Below are 24,151 nucleotides of genomic sequence, written 5' to 3' on the forward strand. Positions count from 1 at the left end.
AGTTTATGTTATTCATATCTAGCTGTAAAACGGTAAAAAGTAGAACGGTAGAAAGTTCTTTTTTATATGAAGTCCAGAAATCTTCGTAAAAAACATAAGAATATACACGTAAGTTATATTTTATAAGTAGTCCATATAAATGATACATATTAATATTTATTTTTTTATACATGAAACAACTCTGTGATTGTTCTGAAATAAAATTAAAAATGTATCCCGAAGTCTTCTCTTTCTATGTCAAAAATAAAATTCAAGCGTAATTGAATTGCAAATACATATAAACAAATTCTTGAAAATGGATACACGTATCCATTTTCGCAGCCGCCTTGATACGAAGGACAGAATAAAGTAGAGAAATAGGATAAACTATCACGTTGTTATGCATGTTTTCTTCTCTTTCTTTGCCTCAACTCTGTAACAACCTTCAATTCCGTCTTGACGCATATTGAGAATTGTTGCGACACAATTCGCGATTGAATTCGCGAAGGCAGCGCGTTTTGCGTTATGAAAATGATCGAGCCAACACGTCAGTTCTCAACGCCCACCTTCGTTCTCACTTCCTGCGAATAATGACGCGATTTCTATCTCGAAACAAGATTAATATGAGCGGATGGGCCTCAGTGGTTGTCGCTGAAAAAGATGATCGTGCAGTGAAAGCGAGAGAGGATAGAAAACGAATGTTGCAGTTGCTCTTCTATTTTTTTTCTATCTGTCAGATATATCGTCAAACTCTCCCAATGGATATGATTATCTGTTTTCTCGGTTCACAAATCTCGAAGATAGATCTTAAAGATTTTGTTTACGAGATTTTTGAATGAATGAAATAAGATTAAGATTATAAATTTTCACATGAAATTTTTTTCGTTTATTCTAAATTTTTGAAGAAAAGGATTTATTTTTCATTAATAAATGCCAATGCCCACATTTCTGCAATATACGTCTCTACTTCTATACAATCTTTTCTTAATTCTATTTCTTTTGCATGATTTTTCCGTGCTACGTTTCTAATGAAGATATCCCTCGCTGGTTCTTTTAAATGAGATCACACGCATATTGCAGGACTATCATGCAATCTTCTTTGTTCTTTACAATATAATTATTTTAATAATTATTCTAGTACTTTAATATCATTATTACATCAATTAAATTTAATTTCACTTACATAGAACTGATTTATTAGCAACTACAATTGCTTTCTTATTAGCTATTTTCTATTATACATATGCACCATATTTTTTTGTAAGTTTTATTAATTTTTTAATGATATTCTCAAATTATGAAAGGAGTACTGCAGTGAATAAATCGAAATATAGTATATATTCAGAATACATAATACATTTTAAAAAATTCTTTTGATTTCTTTTTATTCGAATTTTTATTAAAATTCTGACATTTATCAAAATTATGTATTATTATAAAGACTTTATATAAATATTGTTAGAAGTTCATCTGCTTTCCCAATCTTTCTATTATCTATGTCGAAAAATGGACTATATTTTACGCTATGATAACAAGTGTTGACGAAATTCATAAATCAATATTATTTGACAACGAGTTATTTAAGTTCCGAGCAATCTTCTCCCCAATAGAATGCAAACTACTCTCGCTTCGCACGATTCGCGCAAAAGAAAGGGGGATGAGTTCCGCGATGGTAGGGGAGACGAAGTCTTTCGCGTTCGGACGAGAAGTGGGTCGTTTCTCAACACGGATAGTGGCTTGGCGAGAACGTAATCTACGCACTCCTTCATCGTACCTAGCTGAGCACGGGCCGTGATAGTTCGCGATCTGCGAGATCATTTTCGATCGTCCTAAGTGTTTCTCGAGTGCAACCGAGGGCATAGTGTTTCTCAATAAATCTTCGAGAAGAAGAGGAAATTGAGATCTGAGAGCGACAATTCAAAAGGGTATGATGATGAACGGCAGAACCTTTGATTGTCAGTGGCAACTGAAGATTAATAAGTCCGCCCGAAAGTGAAGTGAGGTGTCGAATTTGACAGTGATTTTTTTCTTTTTTTTTTTCCTTGAGACTCTTACTGCATTTCTTGAATTTACTGGAAGACATCGAAAAATAGTGAAAATCAACCAAAATTTCTCGTCGCGCATGATCGAACTTTTCTCTTGATCATCCTCGCTTTATTGTTGTTCCAACGAGAAACATTTCTAATCCAGAATCTCTCTATTACTCGTCCGAGCGTGCCAAAACTCTCTAAGTCGATCACACGCCACTTTCGTCGACATTGATCTTTGACGACGTTATCATCGATGTATTAATAATTTTCCCGAAATTTTCAACAATTAATAATTTTTAAATGAACGTAACAATTATTTATTTCGCGAGAACTATTTCAGCAACTGATTTCTAAAAAGAATTTTTATTTATCAAGAAAATCATAAAACTATTTTGACTAAAATGATCATTTGAAAAACATTTTAACGTTCTACAAAAACAATTAATATGTATATAGAGATATAGATATATAGAATACACACACATATATATATATACATATATACATATTGAGATATATAACTATAGAGTACATTTAATAAAACGCATATATTTTCTGACTAAAAAGATTAGATGAAGAAATATGATATATACCTCAACCGATCCTAAGTAATTGGCTGCGGAATCTTATATAAGGAGCAGCAAAAATCACAATTTACAATGGGCGACATCCGAGTGTTGGATCCACGTATGGATCCTCGTTTTGACTTGAAGCACCGACCTTGGCCGCCGATGTACAGAAACAACCGAGCACCATCTTATTGTTATCGACCTGTACCCTTGGACACTTTGGCCCAATGGATAACTCCGCACGTTCCTGATTACAATTACGTGCCCGCCCCGAGAATCACTGCCAATCCAAATAAATCGCGGGATTACTACTACTTGGCCCCGTTGTATAGAAACGCTATGCCGCCTCCACCGCAAGCGATGTCGCCACTTCAAGTATCGCCGGTGGCGATGCCACCACCTGGCATGATGATGATGGAACGGCCAAGAGGACGAGCTAAGAGTTCAGGTGGCCTGACCAGAAGCATGCCACCTTGCACCTGTGCTGTCGGTAGAACCAGGTCTCTAGAGGATGTCAGAAGCGAAATGAGCGAGTGGGACGATTATCACGACGAGAACGGCAACCACTTGCAGAGGAACAGCCCTAAGGGCGTGAACGTGTGCCGACAGATTCGCAGGTCCATGGAGAATCTCCTGGACGTTGATACAGAGGAACGCGCGTTGAACACGTTCGAGAGAATCGGCAAAATCTGTAAGAGGTCCGAGGAGAACAAGAATGACAAAGCGGCAAGACGACGCGGTAGCTATATGGTGTGTTGAAATCCTTATAAGCAAGCTTTTTTTTTTAAGAAATATGAAAGATTTATTTTACGATATAATTTTTTCGCCATTCGATTTATATCATCAAAAGAGTCTTATTATTACGTATTTATATCGCGAATCAAAATCTCACATAATAAATATTTAATACATTTTTTTAGTTATATATTCTCGTATATATAATCGAAAATATCTTGTTACGCCATGAAAAAAATTTTTTTAACGATGTTAAGTTCTTCTACAGATAATTAATTAAACGCTTTTATTAATTGTATTGCTTAATTTGTTCGTGTTTTTTAATTTCCAATATATTATAATATCGTTATATCTATTTTTTTTGTATATAATTTGTATACAAATATAATAATACTATCATGTTTAATGATATTAATTTAAGCTTTTAGAAATGATTAGCGACTCTATTTGCGTCATATCTTAAGTGACTGAGTGACTAGCCATTCATTCTCGATATAATTTTTCATGCAAAATATCGCGCTCGTATCTCCCCATATAATGCATTTAACTATGTGACTAATGCACAATTTCGCACACATGTCAGAACGACTTTCAGACTGATTTACAGATCAGTGAGTTTGCTAATCTAGTCTGGGCGATCGACTAGTTGCACAATCCATGTTTCTTACGCTCTTTCCGGAAACGCGCTGCTTCTCGCGTCGTGTTCTACTGAATTAGCTAAATCATCCGGCAATTGCAAGATTATAATTGCCTGTGAGTTTACAAAACACACGTTTCAAGGGGAAACCACCTAGCGACATTCATTCTATACTCCCAATTATACAATTCCGGAACTTGGTGTTTCGATTCAGCGTGGGGATAATCGCTTTTTCTCGCGTCTGTTGCGATTCACGAATGTCGGCCGAAGAAAGTGTTCCGTGGAATTTAATTTTGCTTACAGAATGGAAATAAATAAGTCATGTTTATTGTTCCAGAGAATATCGCCTCGAGTTTATGCATCTAAAAGAAAATATTGGCTGCTGCAGCAAGTTAGATGATAAAGTATGGCATAGCATTTTTAATTGGCTACAACAGCCAATTTTCGGTTGCGTTATTCTATCCGCAATGTATAGGATTTCGATAGACTAACGCAATCAAGAATTGGCTGCTGCAACCAATTAAAAATGCTGTGCTATATTTTCAGCCAATCTTTTTCCAATTTAATAATAGTCACACAGAGGAACCTATCATATAATTTTTTAAAACTGTATTAAGTTCCTTCTACAAATAATTGATCAAACGTTTTATTAATTTTATTGATATTTTATTAATTTTGATTTGATTTCGGCGCTTTTTTATGTCTAATACATATAATATCAAATGTTGTGTCACACATCTATTATACAAAATGTGCTTCGAGAACGACAGCATATTGTTTTTATGAATATGCACGAAATGAACTAAAAGAAGTGGCGGAACACAGATAATTATAGACTTTGAACATTTTTTTAATCTTGAGATAGTTTAATTCGAATTTGAATTTTCTTTTACACCTTTCTATAATTAAATCTTTTTTATATTTTCAAATGTTACTTGATTCATATTCATGTTTGCAAATATCGAAAATATAGTTGTTGCACAGATATCCTGTTCTTTTTTTTTACTGGTAACACGTTCCGGTCCATATATTTTTCTAAATTACGGCTCTTTAATGATCCGTATTTTCGACTACCCCGGGATAGAAAGTATTCCTTATAGGTACCTAAATTAATCAACCGTTACTTCATTATTAAGAAAGTTAATTCGCCCTGTCGAAATAATCGGTAATCAACGCGAATAATCTCAATCTTTTATTCCACGCTTCACGAAGTTACGGAGAGATCCTCGCTGACGATCGCGATTATATTCCATTATTTTTCATGACCGATCGCGTCTCGGCGATCCTTTGCAATCTAATATACATCTTGCAGTTACGAAGTGTCGTTAACCAGCTGCCGGTCATTAAATCGTTACATTTAGCCAGTTTCGTCGCTAATTAGATACGCCATGTTGACGAATCGACAGATCGGTAGATAGCGATCGATTCAGCGAATCGATAGGCTTGCAGATTGATTAAACATGAGATGTGCGTCCAGTATAAATTGCCTATCGTGACGTTATCAATAAATCTCAATTACAATCGAACATGGAAAAACAGATTGTTCTACTTGATCGGCGATTGCTTTTTATTGTACGCCAGGCTCCATCATGCCTCGACTTCCTGCTCGTTTCGGCGGGCACACTTCATTACGAAAAACAATCGTTCGAGAAATTGGATTGATTACTAGAATTATTGCAGGAAATGATCGATGCACGGTAATCTGGACTGTTTCTTTAGTGAAAGCGAGGTATTCTTCGCATTACGCAATTAATCGGTGTGACAGGACATATTAGCTCGCGACAAGTAAAAGGAGGAATCTACAATATATTGGCAAGGTGATTTTGTTCTCAGTAAATGATCACGAACTGCATGTCGAAAGTACCAACGATATAATTTTCTAGTTCCTCTCTCGCTTCGGGAGCGAGTCTACTATTAGCTAAGAGCGTTTTGCGCCACATTGTAATCGACCATTTAATTATAATCTCCGTCGCGTGTGTTTCGTACATACGGTAGAAAGTTACGGATACTTCCTCGAGAGTCGAAATTACCGCTACGTAAGAAAATTGATGCTCGTAATTTAAGATGATACATTCACAGATTGTGAACTCTACAGTCTCGCCTAGAATAAAAACGCTCTTGTAGTAGCTGGGTAATAGTCGGATTAATTAATAATCAACTTAATAATCAGAATTGCAGTATCTAAGGATTTACACGCGCATTATAGCTTCACCTGGTTTCCTTAAGCGATCCTATATCATCATTTGAGTTATTACATCTAGAAATGACCAGTTTACATTTAATCGACTTAAATGTCTCTAGTCGAGAAATATTGTATATAATATACTAGGCTCGTTTGAGGCTGAATGCAATTATATCTTGTTTGCAAACGAAAAAAGTGCGAAAACTCGTTAATTGCAAGTGACCTCTTATGAAATGTCACCATAATTCTGGAATCGTTTTACATTTTACTTTCGAAATTTATTAGACTTTTTTTTTATTAATCTACTTCGACTTCTTAAGAATATATTTCACTTCTTGAAAAGTCTTCGTCATTCGATAACTTTACCGAGAATTGTACGTGTTTAGCATCCGTTTGTATCCGTGATGCTTAATTCACTTCCGCATTCGCTTAGCTGAATAAATTTTTCGGTTGTTATTCTCATTAATATAAGAGAAATTATTTCTTAATATAACTTCACATTTTGTATCTGATAAGAAAATCTGAAGGCTGAGTATAACTACAATTAATCATATTAATTGAATGTAACGCGCTAAATATGAAGTTGAACACATTAATTATACGTAATATGCTTTTGAAAAAGGAGATGTGCGATGGTGCGAGCGTTCTCTTCCTGGTTGCAGAGCACTCGTAACTTCGCATAAAGAATTCGTATTAAAACACACGGTGAAATTCACGCGTTGGAATTTCGAGTGCCCTTAAGCTCGCACACGCATGTGCACCTTCGATTTCTGTATGAACACCGACGATCAACGACGAAAAAGTGTGCCGTAACCCAGATATACAGAGGTCGATTGGTTTCACCGATTTTTGTTATACGAAATATATCGATGATATTTTATATATTACCTAGATTTATGCTTCATATCTGTTTAATTAAATTAATCATCAAATTTTCTTTTTCTATGGATATCTATTTAGGTGTCTGAGATCGAAAACGATAGATCCGGTTCAACCGGTTTCTCAGAGAAAAGTGAAAATTTCGATCATCGTTGCGATCAATATTGCTAATGTTTGTCTGAGCTATTGACAGAGATTTATCGATTACAAATAGTATTATATTTAGGACAAGTAAATTCATAATTAATATCTTGCATATTTATATTCATATCGTTTTTTAATGATGTAGTGGAGAAAAGTAAAAAGTCGGAGTTGACGAATCAGGTCAAGGCCCCTTTATTAATTGTTTTTCATCATGTTTGTCACGCGTCGTTGGATCCGTCCTTCCAATCTTCGATCGGAGACGCGTGTCCGAAAGCCTTCAGGGTATCCGGTGGATTCTTCGCGATCCATCTTTTCTTTCTTACAAGAGCATGGAGATGATCATTTATAGAGGCATTAAGGTCGCGGATGTCAATTATTTATTATTAATTATCTGTAAATCCGGATGTACATATATCGATATTTTGATTAACATGATACATATTTATAATAGATTTTTTTATTTTAAACAATTATATATCTTTTTATCTTTGTTCAGATTATTTTATTTAAAAAAAAAAAGAATTATTGCTACATAGAAAAAACAATCTTGTTGAAATATCAAAAAATTTAAATAACATATTTGTTAAACCGTTAAAATAATTACAGGAAATTCAATGCTGTAAACAATTTTGATATTCTAACAATCATAGTTATTTGGACAATTCACAACAAAATTTTCAGACGCTTCAGCAAAATTCTTTCATTCTTTCCGTGTAGATATTGATAGCAAACGTTTATATTGTAATCTCATTAAAGACTAACGTTTTGTTAGATAAGACTTTCATTCACTGGTAATTCTATTGATATACAGACAGATATTGAGAGATCGAATGTGAAACAGTACGATGTTCGAAACTAGATTTGCGTCATATTCGTCCCGCTTTCATTCGGCATCTCGAAGTAATCCATCCGTAGGCTATAGAGTTTCTGTCTACAGCGTCAGTAGCAGACGCTTTCGCAAGGTTGTACAGAGCTATTAAGACCGAATGTCTATAACGATGGCCGACGAGTTGATTGACCGACCGGTAAAACTAGGCTTCTCAGCTATATCTTCCCCGACGTTTCATCTGCTTTTCCCGACAGAATTACGATCGAGAAACGTTTCCGGTTCGTTAAATCACCCGAGAGATCACATGGAGAATGCCAGAATTTTCGCGGAAATGGGAATCTCTCTCGGATCTACAATCGATGATTCTCCTTTATGGCCTCGTTCTCACTCGTAAATTGCGAGATGACTGTTCGCAAAAGAGTGGTCGTCGAAATACACTGTCGTTTTCTTTTTCACGACATAATAATGATGGTCAAATAGGACTAAAAGGTGAATAGTTTTAAAATTTGATCTTTAGAAAATGTAACGTTTGGACCGTTTGGACAAAATGAAAATAGCGTTTCGTAGCGAATTAGAATAACTTAAGGTGAAAGGTAATGAATTAGCAAGCAAGATTGCAACTAAAAATTCAGTCTGATTCACCCTTCAATTCCGTTCACTTATTGTTCGGATTGACTTATTGAGATTAGATAAAAAATTCTTATTGAAGGAATTCACTGAATCATTATACAATGGTTATTGATTTTGCGATATTAATTCATATAAGAATAGAATTGTGAAACAAGAGATACATTGAATATCGTTATTAATGCAATCTCTCTTTCATTGTTCTTTATATGTTATTTTTAACAAATATTTTTTGTGAATTTATCTTTGTATCAATTGATAGATAAAAAATTATTTTTTAATTAATAATGATTAAACTTGGTAACATTTAAATCGATTTATGGTATCTTATCTTTTTGCGAAGATCTGCGCTTATCACGCACACAAGATCTAATTACACGTGCGTAAGTCATTCCAACTGGCAAGAAACAACTTTGGCGCCGTTAAATCGTACGCCGCCGCGTGAAAATGCACGCGAATGCTCATAATTCCGCTCGTGCTGCACGGTTTGCCAAGAAGAGAACAACAGCAGGCAGAGTGTGCATTTGCTTTGCTAATTTATCCATCTAGATAAACGGTCGCAACCAATCTCGTGCCATGAAAGTAAAAGCGTAGCGAAGCGCACCGTTGCGCAAACACGAATCGCGAAACGATTCCGGATCTGCAGCTTCAGAAAAAAGTACTTTGCGCCAAGAAGCATTGCGAGCTTTTTCTGAGAATAGTAATTCCATAACTGTGTTGCTTAATTGTCGACGTTGAAGAAATAGAATTATGATTATTACATGTGGAAAACGGCTACGTGAAATCGATCTGCAATTCAATTTCACCGCACATTTCGCTATTTTTCTAGTTTTTAAATAGAAAACTTTTGGCTCATGCATTTTATTTTATTTAATAACGCTGGAGAGAAGAAAATTACGACTTTTCCAATTTATCTTATTGCATAAATATTGAAATGAACTGCTTTTTTGCAGAACTCTGTTGAGTTAGAAATTCATTCAGGATTTAACTTTCTAACGTTTCTGAATTTTTCGCCTTCCGTTTGGTTCGCCGCCTGCAATACGGGAGCTGGTTTAGCGAGTTTGGAGCAATAACTGTCCCACAAGAAGTGTGCATCATTTGCATCTTGCGCGAAACGAGAAAGTGAAATTTCTTTATGTATACATAAACATGCATATCTCCATGTAAGCATATTAATTGGTCCAAAAAAAGAAATTTAATAGCAGCGAAGAAATTAAACGAAAGTACTAATTATCAAGAATTTAATTAACATCTCGTACGATTTTCTCCAAAAAAAATTGTTTAACCATTCGCATCCTTGTAATTCAATCATTACCTGAGCAATATTATAATCTTTGATATGACATATATACTTTTTCATTAATTTTTGTATTTATATTTGTACGTAGCTCATGTTGGTATTTATTTTTTATTTAATATCTTTTAAATTATTTATTCGAATACTTTTATCAATCTTAAAATTAATGTTTTCTATATATGTAATTAATATGTGTAAATATAAGTATATTTACACACTATTATAAACTGCGTGTATGTAATTTTAACACATGTAATTTGTAAGTGAATAGGAAGCACCGAGAATGTGCAAATATCGAATGTAATGATTATTGTTTCAATATTACGTTCATCTCACCGCAACGTATTCCATATTCATCGTGGCTACCGGACGCAGAAGTGCATCCGCAACTTGCGGCGGTACTTGTCCTTTCCGCGAATAAAAACAGTTGCTTTGCGCCGGCAGGCATTCATTAGATCTCGTTAAAGCAATACGTTGTATCAGGATAGCTGTATCTTTTCCGCGCGCATTCCGTTTGCAAGAGCTGCAACGGCGTGGCTCCTAATCGTCCACGCTGCAACGGGCATATTATTAGTTGCATGCGCTCGCTCGCACGATGATAATTACTTATTAATATCAAATTGAGTAACGATCGCACATCTCGTTTTGCAGCAAGAACCGAGACCAGAACTCGAGACTAGCAATGGAAGCAGCAACGGCGGCGGGAGACCGCGTTTCGTTCCCGTCACCGCTCTGGAAGACGTGCAGGCGATACGCTGCGCCGAATTTCACCCCCATGGGAAGCTGTATGCCGTGGGATCGAACTCGAAGACGCTGCGAATATGTGCTTACCCGAAACTACACGATGTCAGGTAAGAATCATGTTCATTAATTATCTATTAATCATTGGGGAATTTCCAGTATTATATTGTACATTCGGGATTTTTTTATAAGTTTATGATATTTTCACTTTTCTTCTAATTGGGATTACAAAATATAACTTAAATATATTACTCAACTTATATATATATTACAAAATAATCTCATAATATTTTGATAACCTAATTCTGTTATTTAAGTTATTTAAGTTATTTGTAATAATTTTTCGAGTCAAATTAATATATAATTTAAAAATTGATATTTTCATGAACATTCTAATAGTTGAATGCTTTTATAAATAAAACAGTTTTACGCGTTTACCACTTAAATATGCATAGCTAATTAATTAGTCACTAATGTGGAACGAACTTTCTACAAAATGCGCTTCATATCAATGGCGGAAGTCCTATATGATACTGGAAGCCGTTTCGCACCGGGCGCTCGAGAAATCGTTAAATTGCAATTGCAACTCAATCGAAGCGCGAAAATAACGTGATCGTAACATTGCCGCCTGTCTCGTGCTTGCAACAGACCTTTTGATTATCGCGTGTGAGCGACAGCGTATCGTTGGATAATGACAGTTTCGGATACGCATTCTTTGATGAATTACAGATATCACTATATCGTTAGTTGTCTTACGCAAAGATAACGAATGGGTGTTCATGTTATGCGATTATTTTTATATTTTTTACCGAAAAATTTAGGTAACGGAGATATGATTTCTGTCAAGTTGGAAAAAATCGAATGAACTTACATTTGTGCTTCTGTGAAGAAGAGAAAGAGAGAGAGAGAGAGAGAGAGAGAGAGTGTATTGTGTTTATTATACCGTTTATTATACCGTTCTACGGCTACGCCCTCTAAGAACAAATTAAAGCAATCTTGATGCAGAGTGTAAAAATAATTTATAAAGAAAAAACGAAAGTAAAAAATAAAAAAAGAAGAGAAAGAGTTGTGATATATTTTAACAACTCCAGCGAAAATAACTGTAAATTACAAGTCGGCTAAAAGCTGATCCGGTCGTTGGGACACGCGGGAAGAATCGTCGACGATGAAACAACTTTACATCTGCGATAAGCGCGTTTTGCGAGCTAAAATTCGCTTGTCGTTGCGACGATAAATCCTGTTCAGCCGAGCTTGGCGTCGTTTTTACTTACGATGGACACGTTTCGGATCTCGAGATAGCGCATCACGAAAAATGCCGACGCGAAGCGCGAGAGAAATCACGGCTCTTACAGCGGAACGCGTCACGCTATTCAATAAGCTCCGGTTTATCTATCATCTTGATGCGATAATATCAACGCAACTTCGCTCCGCGGTGTAATTAGAACAGAGATTAATCAAATGCGTTCTCCCACGTTGCAATAGATATTCTTTATCGCAAGAAAAGGAATTCGATATTACCGCAAAATATTGCAAACTGTAATTTGGTGAGATATTATACTTTGTAATATGTGCACATGCAATACACGTATAATATTATTTATGCAATAACGTATGCATCAAAAACTTGGATCGTTGCATTGTACCGTTTCTCATTACAAATGCTAACCTTTCAGGTTGAAATTTGCATCAATGGAAAACAGGTTAGTAGTGATTATTTTGCCGAGTGACAATGTATCATCAATCAGCTTCCAAGAATATAATATAATTAGTTTCTAGCGTTTTAGGAATTAATGATTAACGAGAAACAAGACTCTTGCAAATTTTGCTAATTTGTTGCATTTAAAAAAATCTGGTTTATTTAAGAAAAAAGGATACATATTAAATGGACTTCATAGAAAGTTAAGAATAATCTTATATGATTATGAGGTGTTTTAATTATAACCGACAAGTCATGTTTGTTGTCATTCATACGTAACAAAAGAGCTGTATCGTATGTAAATTTGAGGCTGGTCAAGTATAAATTCGCGTCTGCTAAACTAATTTTACGCGGGTGTGCTGGCCTAACGAGCGGCGGAGGCCTTCATGCCAAACGGAGCATTCCTGCGTGTTCAGCGAATGTGAATTGCCGGTACAGTTTTTTCCATTACCGGTTACCATGCTGTAACACATTGTTTCCGTTTACATCGTCTTGAACACACGATTCGCAATATTTTATCTTTCCTGCCATCACATTTGTACTTCAATTCAGAATAATTCCGCATAATTTTAATGCGATTTCTTGCTCTTATAATTGCCTTTCAACTGTAAACGCGTTAAGAATCAAAAAATTCGAGAATTTTTGCAAAAGTTCAAATTAATTCGAAGACCAGTTAGTTCGAAATTTTAATGAACGGAAAAAGAACATATGAAAATGGATCATAGAAAATAACGTCAGTTTGCGATAAAAAAAAAACCGGAGAACGTAAAGCAGTCGCGGATGAATAAATAACGAATTTATAATTAAGAATAATAAAAAGGTAAAAATCATGTCTACACGACGTGTAGTAATTACTTGGAATGGAATTGTAATTTCGTTTTTTGAGGTAGCATTACGTTATACCTTAAGACAATTTGTTTTGCGTTACAAGGTAGACAACAAACGATCCCCTTTCACTCGCAGAATATTCCATGTACGGCAATTGACGGTAGTGCTCATTTAACGCTGTATTACGATGTTCCGGTAAGTTCAACGAGCTGTAATTTGTGTCCAAAGTCAATAACGCGCAACAATTTCCATTTGTCCGTTTGCAGCCTCGTACTCCGTTCAGGCTGTTGTTTCGCGCGCGGAACGATTCTCGTTGGCGTCGAGAAAGTTTACGCACGCGAAATAAATTACCGTTGCACCGTAGAAAATTTATACCTATCCGTATTACTTAAAGTGCGACATACGCATGCGTCTTGCGTAACTTTCGAAATTATTACTTGGACAGCCATCGAATACAAAGTGTTTCTCAAGCACCGCCTTATAAGTATATTCTATAACGTTACAGTAAGAAGTGTGAGAATAAATGACTCGTAAAATCCGCTTAATGTCCCAAAGTACGTGACTATTCTATCAGAGACGCTGCTGCAATTATGCGTTAATGATACGCACGCGTTCGTAATTTCTTGCGTAAAATTACGAGGCGCCGAGAGATTGTTCTCGATGACAGTCGGTGTTGATAGGAGCAAAAGTCAATGTTGATACGAGCGAGGCTTGTGAGAATATCGAGATGACTATCGAGAGACTCCGTGATTGTTCAATTAGAGCGACGTAATCCCATTGCTCGACTTGAAATTGAGATATCACTTCACGCCGTTGACATTTACGTCATTGTATTACAGACAGTAAGTCTGCGGTTTCATTGCTTGTGCTCCTGATTGAGGTAACATTGTTGACGAGTGCTGCGCTGTCATGATTGTAAAAAAGATATTTGCTCAAGAATAAAACAGAGTGAATACATAAATTACACGTTAAATATTCTAGCTCGTGAGAATTTGTATAATTTTAATTTGTACAAGTGAAAAGAAATGCTAGAGAATGAAATTGTGAAAACTAATAATAGTAATTATAGTTAACATATATAGACACATGCAAACATAATGAACATGCATACATCCGATTGATAAGTGAAAGTATATTTTTACATGTCATGAATTTCTATTTTTTATTGTATTTTTCTTTTTTCGCATAATTTTTGTGTCAACTATCAAAATATAAAAAAAGATAGCGTTTTTTTTTCAAAGGTTATAAACAATTGCTCTAGCAAATAGGAATATAAGTTTCTTTCCTGCCGACATTTTTAATTTACTATTTCCATTCTAACAATTGTCTCTTGATATTTCATTATGTAGGAAGTGTACACAAAGCCATAAGAAAGTTATTCATCAAGTTTAAAATTTATAGCAAGACTTAATTTTGCAATTATTTCATACTTATAATTATTATGATTTATTAGATTTTGATTATTAAATAATAATTAATAATAATAATTAAAAATTAAATTTAGAATTTAAAAAATTCTTTATTTTTTAGTTTTATTTAGTATAAGAATCTTTTTTACAAAATTTCTCATCTCATGTTTCAAGAGAGAATTTCTAACATCACTACATCTGTATTTTTGTAAAATAACTGTATACAGTAATTTACTTGTGCTATAATTTTTATCACTTAATACTTCTCCAATTATGTCGTTATTATCCGGAGAAACCGCCTCTGCGAATAATCGTATCGTCACTTTCGAAAGTCGTTCCCCTTCGGCACTCACTGGAAATTGCAGCAGAAGTGACGTTAATCTCGCACGTCATGCTTAAGTCGAACAGATTCAAGGGGACAAATAATAATTAACATCGGGGAAGATTTCATGGATGAATATCTTGATCAGCAGATGTGGGAGGAGAGGAGTAAGCGATCGCGATCTCACACGCGTCGGTTGCGTGTGGTGGGAAAAGAGCAGTGCTTAATTAAAATCTGCATAAGAACTGGCGCCGTGAAAGCGGTGGTGCGTCGTCTCTTTGAGATCCTCGAGCCTCTCTTTCGTTTTCACGGTGGATCCCGTAGTCGGTGTACACAATATCGACTTCAATTAGAGACGCGGTTAATGAAGGCTGGAAACGAGGAAGGAAAACAGCTCGATGAAAGTGACGTTTGCGAGAACTCGAGCATTCTTCCTTCTTGAGGCAGATTAATGGCTCGTGGAATAGAGCGAATCTCCTTCTTCAGATGATTTATGCCATTGTGAATTGTCGAAATATTTGCTGCATATCATCACGTGCTTAATAGAATTTCGTGTTCCTCTTTCAGGGAGGATCATCAGACGTATCAACCTACCGTTCTCTTCAAGAGGACGAAGCATCACAAAGGCTCTATATACTGCCTTGCGTGGACACCGGACGGTCGGCTGATCGCGACCGGAAGTAATGACAAAACTGTGAAGTTAATGCGCTTTAACGCCGATACGTCGAATCTTGAAGGTACTATTGCTAATCGAAAGTACACTCACAAAGATTTCTTCATCCAGAGAAAGGTTTCTTCAATTCAAAGAAATGTTTCTTTACTATGGTTAAAAAAAATTTTTTTTAATTTGAACGTTATTTTTTGAAATATAACAAAATTTATTTGATTTATTTCTTTGAAAGAAATGTTTCTTTCTCGAAAAAACTTCTCTCTAACTAGATGCATCTTATTATAAAAAAATTTGATTTTTTCTTATCATTCAAATACTAAATTTCTTTGTTTGCATTTTTGAAAGCAGCAGTAAACTACAAAACCGCAGAGTTTGTAGCTTAAACATAGAAAAATAATTCATAATTTAGAAAGGATCTCGCTCTAATTGTATGGAAATTAGATCCTGATAAAATGAGTTAATTAAATCATATAATATAAGTTATTGTGTAATGAACAACAAACGTCATAAATACAAGGCTAAATAATGAATAACTTTTAAGCTATGGTGTATCAGATATACTTTGTGAACACAAGTTTTACATCTTTAAAGTATCCTAGCTATCCATTGTTATTTAGCTTTGTGTTTATGATATTTTTGTTCATTACACGATAAGCTACATTATGTGAAAATTAATTCATTTCACGGGGATCCAATTTTTCATATAATTATTGCGGAATTCTTTAGCAAGAGAATGTAATTAATTTGTAATTGTTATTCAGATTTGTTATATTAATCTGTTAATAATTAATATCTCTCTTACTATCATTACAAGATTCTGTATTTTTTACGTTTAATTTTTAGGGCAAGAGGTCGAATTGACTATGCACGATGGTACAGTGCGTGACCTGTGCTTCCTCGAGGATACGTCAAATAAATCGAGCCTTTTGATCAGCGGTGGTGCTGGCGATTGCAAAATTTATGTTACCGATTGCACGACCGGGACACCTTTCCAAGCCTTGAGTGGTCATAGTGGCCACGTGTTGACGCTTTACAACTGGGGCGGAGCGATGTTCGTGAGCGGATCGCAGGATAAAACAGTCAGATTCTGGGATCTGAGGACGAGAAGCTGCGTCAATATGGTTACACCTGCGACGGTACCTGGCAGCCGGGTGAGTCGAGTCCTCTGTCGATATGTTTGTAGTGATCATCAAAAATGAGAGAAAGAGAAGATTAAAATGGATAATATTTTTTTAAAATTCTATTATTATTTAAAATCCTTGCATCATCAACATCTTTCTATTTTGTTCCGACATCGTATCGAATTCTACGTCCGATAAATATTCGATTTTCATTATTAAATTGCACCAGCATCTCTTTCAGTTGCACAAAATTAGTTATTTTCTTCTATCTAAATCGGATGTTTATCGGACGTTATTTCTGATTATCAAGAATAGAAGCAGTATTGTTTGTCTGATCAGCATTTGATTCCATTACAGGTCGGTAGTCCCGTAGCTGCGCTGTGCGTAGATCCGTCTGGCCGATTGTTGGTGTCTGGCCACGAAGACAGTAGCTGCGTTCTCTTCGACATTCGCGGCGGTAGAACGGTACAGTGCTTCAAACCTCACGCGGCAGATATTAGGAGCATACGATTCTCACCGTCGGCGTACTACTTGCTGACGGCGGGATATGATAACAAATTGGTACTCACAGACTTGCAAGGTGAATTTCTCTTTTGATTTTAATCTCTTAGAAATATTACAGTATTGAAACAAATAGTTTACTTATAATACAAGTATCGTAACAACCGAGTAATATCAATGATGAAATATATATTGCAGGCGATCTTACAATGCCTCTACCTAGCGTCGTAGTCGCTCAACATCAGGACAAAGTCATCTCCGGACGTTGGCATCCTACGGAGTTCTCGTTTCTCAGTACTTCCGCTGATAAAACTGCAACGTTGTGGGCTTTACCACCTGTTTAAAGTCCCGATATAATAACGCACTGTTATTTATTTATCTGTTCTTTTAAGAACATTTTAACATAGTAATTCATCTTTGACAATATTGTCTAGATTTGATTTTTTTTTTTTTACATTGAATTGATCCCACAAAAATTTCAGACTTTAATTTCGATTCTTAAATGATCCTATAGAGATTATAATCACAAAAAAATGGAATTTCAAACGATATTCTTTGACGTATTCACACAGTTTAATTATTCTTTAAATGACCAATTAAAACTTTGATTTATACGACTGTGTCATTAACTCGCAGCGTAATATTATAACATTGATGCGAAAGTAAAGCATTTAAATGATTAAAACGTAACACGCTTTGAAGACTTGGGCTAGGGAATAAAGAACGCGTAAACCACGCGATATGGGAGGACGAGCATCGATAGGATTGTTTTTAGCTATGAATTTAATCGGGAGTCACAAGACTGCGGATGAATAATCCCTCGCTTCAATACTGTTTTACAGCAACACGAAGCGAGATCGTTTACATCGTCAGTTTTAAATATCTGTTTTTTGCATAACATGATAATAGGTTTACAGATTTTGAAGAATGTTCTTTTTTCAAGAACAATGCACACATACTTAATAGAATCACGATGCGATATATCCCCTTTCCCAGTCTGTTTTAATAGAATTTCGTTATAATCAGAGATGCCTGTATTGTAGATACGTTGAGCTAAGTTAAGAAAATTTTAAGAATATTCACAAAGGACATTTTAATTTTTAGTTTTTAAACGCTCTCTTACTTTCGCTCTTACTATCGCGTCGTTGCATCGTTTCACAACGTCTCAATAGAAATATTTGTTTACTGATTTTATTCTTAATTTGTTGCAATACTTATTGCCACAATTTATTGCGCGCGCGCGTTTAATTTACATAGATGCTCATACTTCCATTTACATGTTATCAACTCACAAGCCAAATATACAGTCGCGTCTAGTACATAGTATATATATATATGTATGTATATATATATATATATATATATATATGTGTGTGTGTGTATTTGCGAAAGAAATTATATACGTATGCTCATATACTAATCGCTATTTTTTACGGACTAAAATAATATAAATCAAGAGAATTTATCCAAGCGTCAAGCAATTACTCATCGCGATATGTGACTAAGTTTACGCGATTCGCGCAAAGAAGATAGTATTCTTTAGTAATATAAAGTCGTAAGGACTAACAATTAGACTTAAGTTGCTTGTCGCAATCGCCAAAGCTCGCAGTAGCAGCGAAACAGAAAAAGAGAGAAAGTGCGCATCATTTTGCGTTGTCGAAAGCAATTTTCTCATCGATTATAGTGATTCGATGGTTGGACATGGGACGAAGATTTTGTAAATACACGTTCAGCAACTGAACTCGGCAATTCTTTGATTTGATCATTAATCTGTCGAGTGACGATATAAGCATATCATTATTTTTTTTATCCCTACTTCAACATCAATGTTGTTAAAAGCGAAATTTACTTTGTCCTGTTAGCATATCTTTTCAGCGTACGGACAAATCACATTTTAAGATGGCGAATGTATTCAAGGAGATAGGGAAAGAGATATTAATGAAATATAAGAGATAACAAAATAAAGGATTAACGGGTGAATAATAGAAGATTAAAGTTAACCGTTTGCTAAAAAAAATTTGTGATCTTTAGCATTCAATCATTTTCAAGATTTCGTGAAGTAATTGTTACTAGAATTAATTATTTTCTCTCCTTTAAAAAAAAAACTTTTTGATTAAATAAATTGTTACGAATGTTCCAATCGTTTCTTGACTGTTTTTGTCATCCAGTTGCGACTTTTTAAAATGATTTTGGCAGAGATTTAAAATTTTGTAAAGACAATCAATGTAATCGAGTTACGAAATTTTTGCATTTGTGAAAACACATTTTTAGCGACTCTGTCATATCTTATTAACTAACCAAGAACTTTGTTTTCCTGCTTCACGTATTTTGTAATGATTGACAGAAAAGATCAGAATAACAATGGCAAACAGAATGGGACGGAAGCGATTATTTGTTAATAGCGACTCAATGCAAGCATCTGCTTCCATGTAGCAATTTATCGTGCCTTCTGTCGTGACTGCTTTCGGCGATTTATATTTATTTTTGTATTTTTTGTGAGCTCTTATTCTTCCTCCCCTTCTCATATTCCTTATTCCACAATAGTAATTTTACCTCCCTCATCTCACAATATATCCAAACACGAGTTCATAAACGTTCTAAAATAAAATTCTCTCATTATCTCATACTCGAGTATTACTGCATAACGTACTATATATACATGGCATAACTTATAACTTTGTACTTTTCTTGTAGATACGATATAATATGTCACGTCTAATTTAAACAATAAAAATTTACGTTATTAAGATGATCGTATTGATGATAACGAAAATCATCCCCAAAGAACCCATCAAAGTTTCACTAGGAGACGCCGCCGATCTCATTCGGGTCAGTTTTTCAGAAATTCGGGTAATCGGACCGATTAGAGGTCGCCGTAAGAGAGAAATTATGCCGGCGTGTGGGTTCGTACCGTAATGTATATACATGCTATGAAAGCTCGATCGATTTTTTATAAATTTCCCATAATGACTGTAATCATGCAATCTTCCACCCGCATGTATTACCTGTGGCGCCGAATTTAGCGCTTTATGGGTCCGATTCTGTGAAGTAAAGATACGCGAATGTAAACTGTTCTAGTCTCAAAAATTTTAATGAGAATCATTTAATGGAGAACCGGCAATTTCGGCGCGTAGATAGAACTTATTTTTATTGATTATGGAAAAACTGCCGCTATAATATATCACGTCTGCTGACTGTACCGAACAGGTAAAAAATTCGTTCGCATGATTTTCGTAGAATTGAAACAGTTTTGTTTGCCCTAAAAAAAAGTATCAAATAATAGTCGTATAAGAAAGAGATTATATAAAAATTTGTGTGAAGTCTATTCTAAAAATAATTTTTCAAGATATATACACAATAATACAATTTGAAAAGTATAGATTTTGGAAGATAAAGTTGGATAAATAATATAATATGATAAGAAATAATTAAAGATTATATAAAAAAAAAATATTTTTTATATTGTACGTGTCATTTTTGGAGTGAATTCTTTTCGAACTTTATCGAAGTCGGAGTAAAGAGAAGAAAGGCGAAAGAGGCAATCGTCGCGACGACCAATTCCGTGATCTCTGGACCTAATCCTGTGCCCCGGGAAGCGTTCCCGCGGCGAGGATCCACCCACGGAATTCCTGTGCGTCTGTCGGGACCATCTGTCGATTCGACGAATCCGGTTGATTTGGTGCTTCAGAATTTTTTGAAATCCTCACCGCGGGCCATATTATGAGCCCTAATTATTGTCGGTGCGCGATGTTCAGTCTCGGGACAAGCACGTTACCCAGGTCCTCGAGGATAAATGTAGTTTCTGTGTTCTCTATTGGACCCACCTACAAAATCGAGGTACCGCGTGTTTCGCGTAGTCTTCAGGAATGCCCCCCGAGGTGCGACGCTTCCTCGCTAATTTTACGTTCCTATTGCGATTTGTTCGATGATATTTGGCAATAGGGTCTAATTCGAATTTTTAGGATTCCAGATAACTATTCGATAATGCTTTCTAACTGGAAACGAGCTTCAGTATGCCTTAGGATAAATGTTATCCAGGTTCCTCGTCCGAATTGCAATTAAAAGGATGACAAATATATGGCGAATTTTGCGAATATGAACTGATTTTCGAGATTCATCCGTTCAACCGTCTTAGAACTGATTGGCGATTATAAATATGGGCTTTTACTAGAGATGGACGGAGGAGATTAGTGATCTGCGATTACGAACAAGTGATTTCGCACTTATGAACAAGAAACGAGGAACTTAGAAAGAAAGAACATGCGATGATGCATTAGAGTAATCGCGCCGTTCAATAATTCATCGCGAGGTATTCAAATTAATAATGTATTACAAAAATCATCTCTAATCGATCGCACGAATTGCTTTGTATACTCTATCATTTCCACAGAGGTTCTCATACACTCATTCTTTATTTTATACTAAATAAATATAATAAATGTAATATATAATAAATGTAGATTTTTTGATATTATATGTTTCTACATATTTTGCTATATATTTTTCTTTTAAACATTAAAAAGTGAATTAAAAAAAAAGTAAGTTACGAAATTTAATACGAAAAACATGATAAGCCATAATGCATAGCTTTTTACAATTACATAATTCAAAACGTACAAAATATTGATTTATTAAATATATACAATCTCATTTCTAAATTATTTTTAACGACAAATTTTTTGATCAATTTAAAGTAGACACTAGTTAAAAATTTTCATTTTATCAGTTATAAAATTTAAAATATTCGCTTTCTTATCTTTTTATTCTATCAATGATTTGCGAAAGATTTCATTTTTAGAAAATCATATCTAACATGAGATATTGAGGAATTATAAAGAATTGCGCATCGCTGGCAGTCTCTAAATCATTCAAATGAGGAGAGGAGAAGCTGCTCTTGTCGTGAGGCTCCCAAAAGCGAAACAGTATAAACGCGGCACGTTTCTGTGTAATCATTCTCGGAAGAGCAATTCCCGTGGCTAGAAGATGATAATAATTTGAATCGCGGCCACTTAGCATACGTGCAATTTGGCGCTTAAGACAATTCCGTCTTCCTCATCCTCGCTGTGACTCGCAGTTGTCGTCGTCGTCGTCGTCGTCGTCGTCGTCGTCGTCGTCGTCGTCGTCGACGTCGTTGTCGTCGTTGTCGTCCTGGCAAAGGATGGCACATGGTTCCTAGTCGCTTGGCCATTCGAACCCAGAAATTCGTAATCACCGACCCAGGATTGAACCCGGGGGCCTGCCCAAAGACACGACCCGAATAAAATGCGACGAAACGCGCGTAATTTGTGGGTCCCTTTCATCCAGGCATTCCACTTTTCGGGAGAATCAGCCGGCGCTCTTTCTCGCTTCGCATAAAAGCGTCTTCGCGGTACTTTAGTTCGTCGTAAATTATTGCATTAGACGACGTTGTTATTTAAGCCCCGTGGCTATTTAAGGATATATTTTGTGGTAGGTAGACGATGCCAGACACCTACGCACTATACTGTTAAGTACATAAGAGCGAATGGAATATATTAAAAAATAGTAGAATTAGTGAATAAAAAATTAAAGTTTTAGTTAAACAAGATTTTCGTTATTTGTTATATATAAGGTGAATTGTAGAATATCAATATTTCCTAGAAAAAAAAAATGCTAATTTATTCCCTTCTAAATATGATTTTTAAGCATCCATAGCCGTAGCGCGAATATAACTTCGTGAAAATGTCGAGCACAATATAATTTACAGGAAAAAGTCGCTAATAAATATGGAGTAAAAAAATTGGTTTAACTGGCAAGTTGAAGATTATTATTAAAGATTATAGGTATTTGCTCGAAAATATTTGCATGAATTTGGATAGCATGTCTGATCATTAGATTAGATAGATTCATAAAAAAAAGCGAAAAATTAGAAGACTAGACAATAAAAGATCAATTTATTAATTTATTGATTATATAACTTTGCGTGAGAGAAAATGTCGAGCACAATGTTGCACAGAAAAAAGATCACTGATAAACATAGTAGAAAAAATTTATTTAATTGGTGATCTGAAGATCATTATAGGTATTTGAAAATATTTGCATCAATCTGGATAGCACGTATAGCTGTTAGGTAGATTTATAAAAAAAGAGTGAAAGATTGGAACACTAGACGACGAAAGATCAATTTACCAATTTTGGCAATTATATAACTTCGCGTGACAGAAAATGTTGAGCATACTACAATGTTACGTAGGAAAAAATCGCTACTAAAAACAGAGCGAAAAAAAATCATTTAATTGGCAATCTGAAGATCATTATAGGTATTTGTTCGAAAATATTTGCATCAATCTAGATGGCATGTCTAGCCGTCAGGTAGATTCATAAAAAAAAAAAGGGAAAGATTGGAAGACCAGATTTTCGTAAATTGGTAAATTGGTAAATTTACCAATTTACCAATTTACGAAAGTCTACTTTGTGATGTTACAATATAATGCAAAAAAAATTAATTTAAACACTTCTTGTGTTCAAGTTGTTAAATTAAATTTTTTTCATAAGCGACGAAATCAATATTTATATTTACACTATTACTATTTACTCTGTTAGTATATTTCTGTTGAAATTCTCCGTCAGTATCGTTAAATCTTACGTCAATTTTTTTCTATCGATGTAGTATGTTTCAGGGTCTGAAGACTTGGTGATCTAGGATTGTTTGCAACCTCGTAGCTAGCGGGTGAAGATCAGTCGCGCATCTTCGCCATAACTTCACGTAATAGCCAATATCTCACGAGAGTCGTACAAACGCGAATCGGTTACTAGTTACTACTTACGTGAGTTAACATGATTTATCGCCTAGCATTAACCGCATACGAGACTGGTAAAGACAAAGTGAGAAGGGTAGATATGAAGAGAAAGAGAGATGGCGAGAGGAGTGGAAGAGACGAACGTGCGAAGAGGGATGAAGAGTGCAAATCTCTCTTAGGAGCCTTCACTACGGCCA

At 35.2% G+C, this 24,151-nt stretch overlaps 2 protein-coding genes across 6 annotated transcripts in view; one reads left to right on the plus strand and one right to left on the minus strand.

Moving 5' to 3' along the window:
* LOC105149209 (WD repeat-containing protein 47) overlaps nt 1-19,943 on the plus strand; it is a 69,585-nt gene extending 49,642 nt beyond the window's left edge. For 3 of the 5 annotated variants that reach the window (XM_087406134.1, XM_087406135.1, XM_087406133.1), the window contains exons 7-11: nt 10,560-10,759; nt 15,472-15,641; nt 16,418-16,725; nt 17,035-17,275; nt 17,395-19,943. In XM_087406134.1, the coding sequence (XP_087262260.1) occupies nt 10,560-10,759; nt 15,472-15,641; nt 16,418-16,725; nt 17,035-17,275; nt 17,395-17,540 (1,065 nt within the window). In that variant the 3' untranslated portion in view covers nt 17,541-19,943. The remainder of the gene's footprint in view (nt 1-10,559; nt 10,760-15,471; nt 15,642-16,417; nt 16,726-17,034; nt 17,276-17,394) is intronic. The other 2 variants (XM_087406136.1, XM_011061476.2) reach the window with 1 other exon arrangement.
* Nucleotides 1-24,151, minus strand: part of klu (zinc finger protein klumpfuss) — a 333,538-nt gene that overhangs the window by 9,050 nt on the left and 300,337 nt on the right. The gene's annotated exons all lie outside the window — the stretch shown is intronic.

Source organism: Acromyrmex echinatior, chromosome 5 (genome assembly GCF_024713525.1).
Source record: "Acromyrmex echinatior isolate Ae372 chromosome 5, ASM2471352v2, whole genome shotgun sequence".
NCBI lineage: Eukaryota > Metazoa > Arthropoda > Insecta > Hymenoptera > Formicidae > Acromyrmex > Acromyrmex echinatior.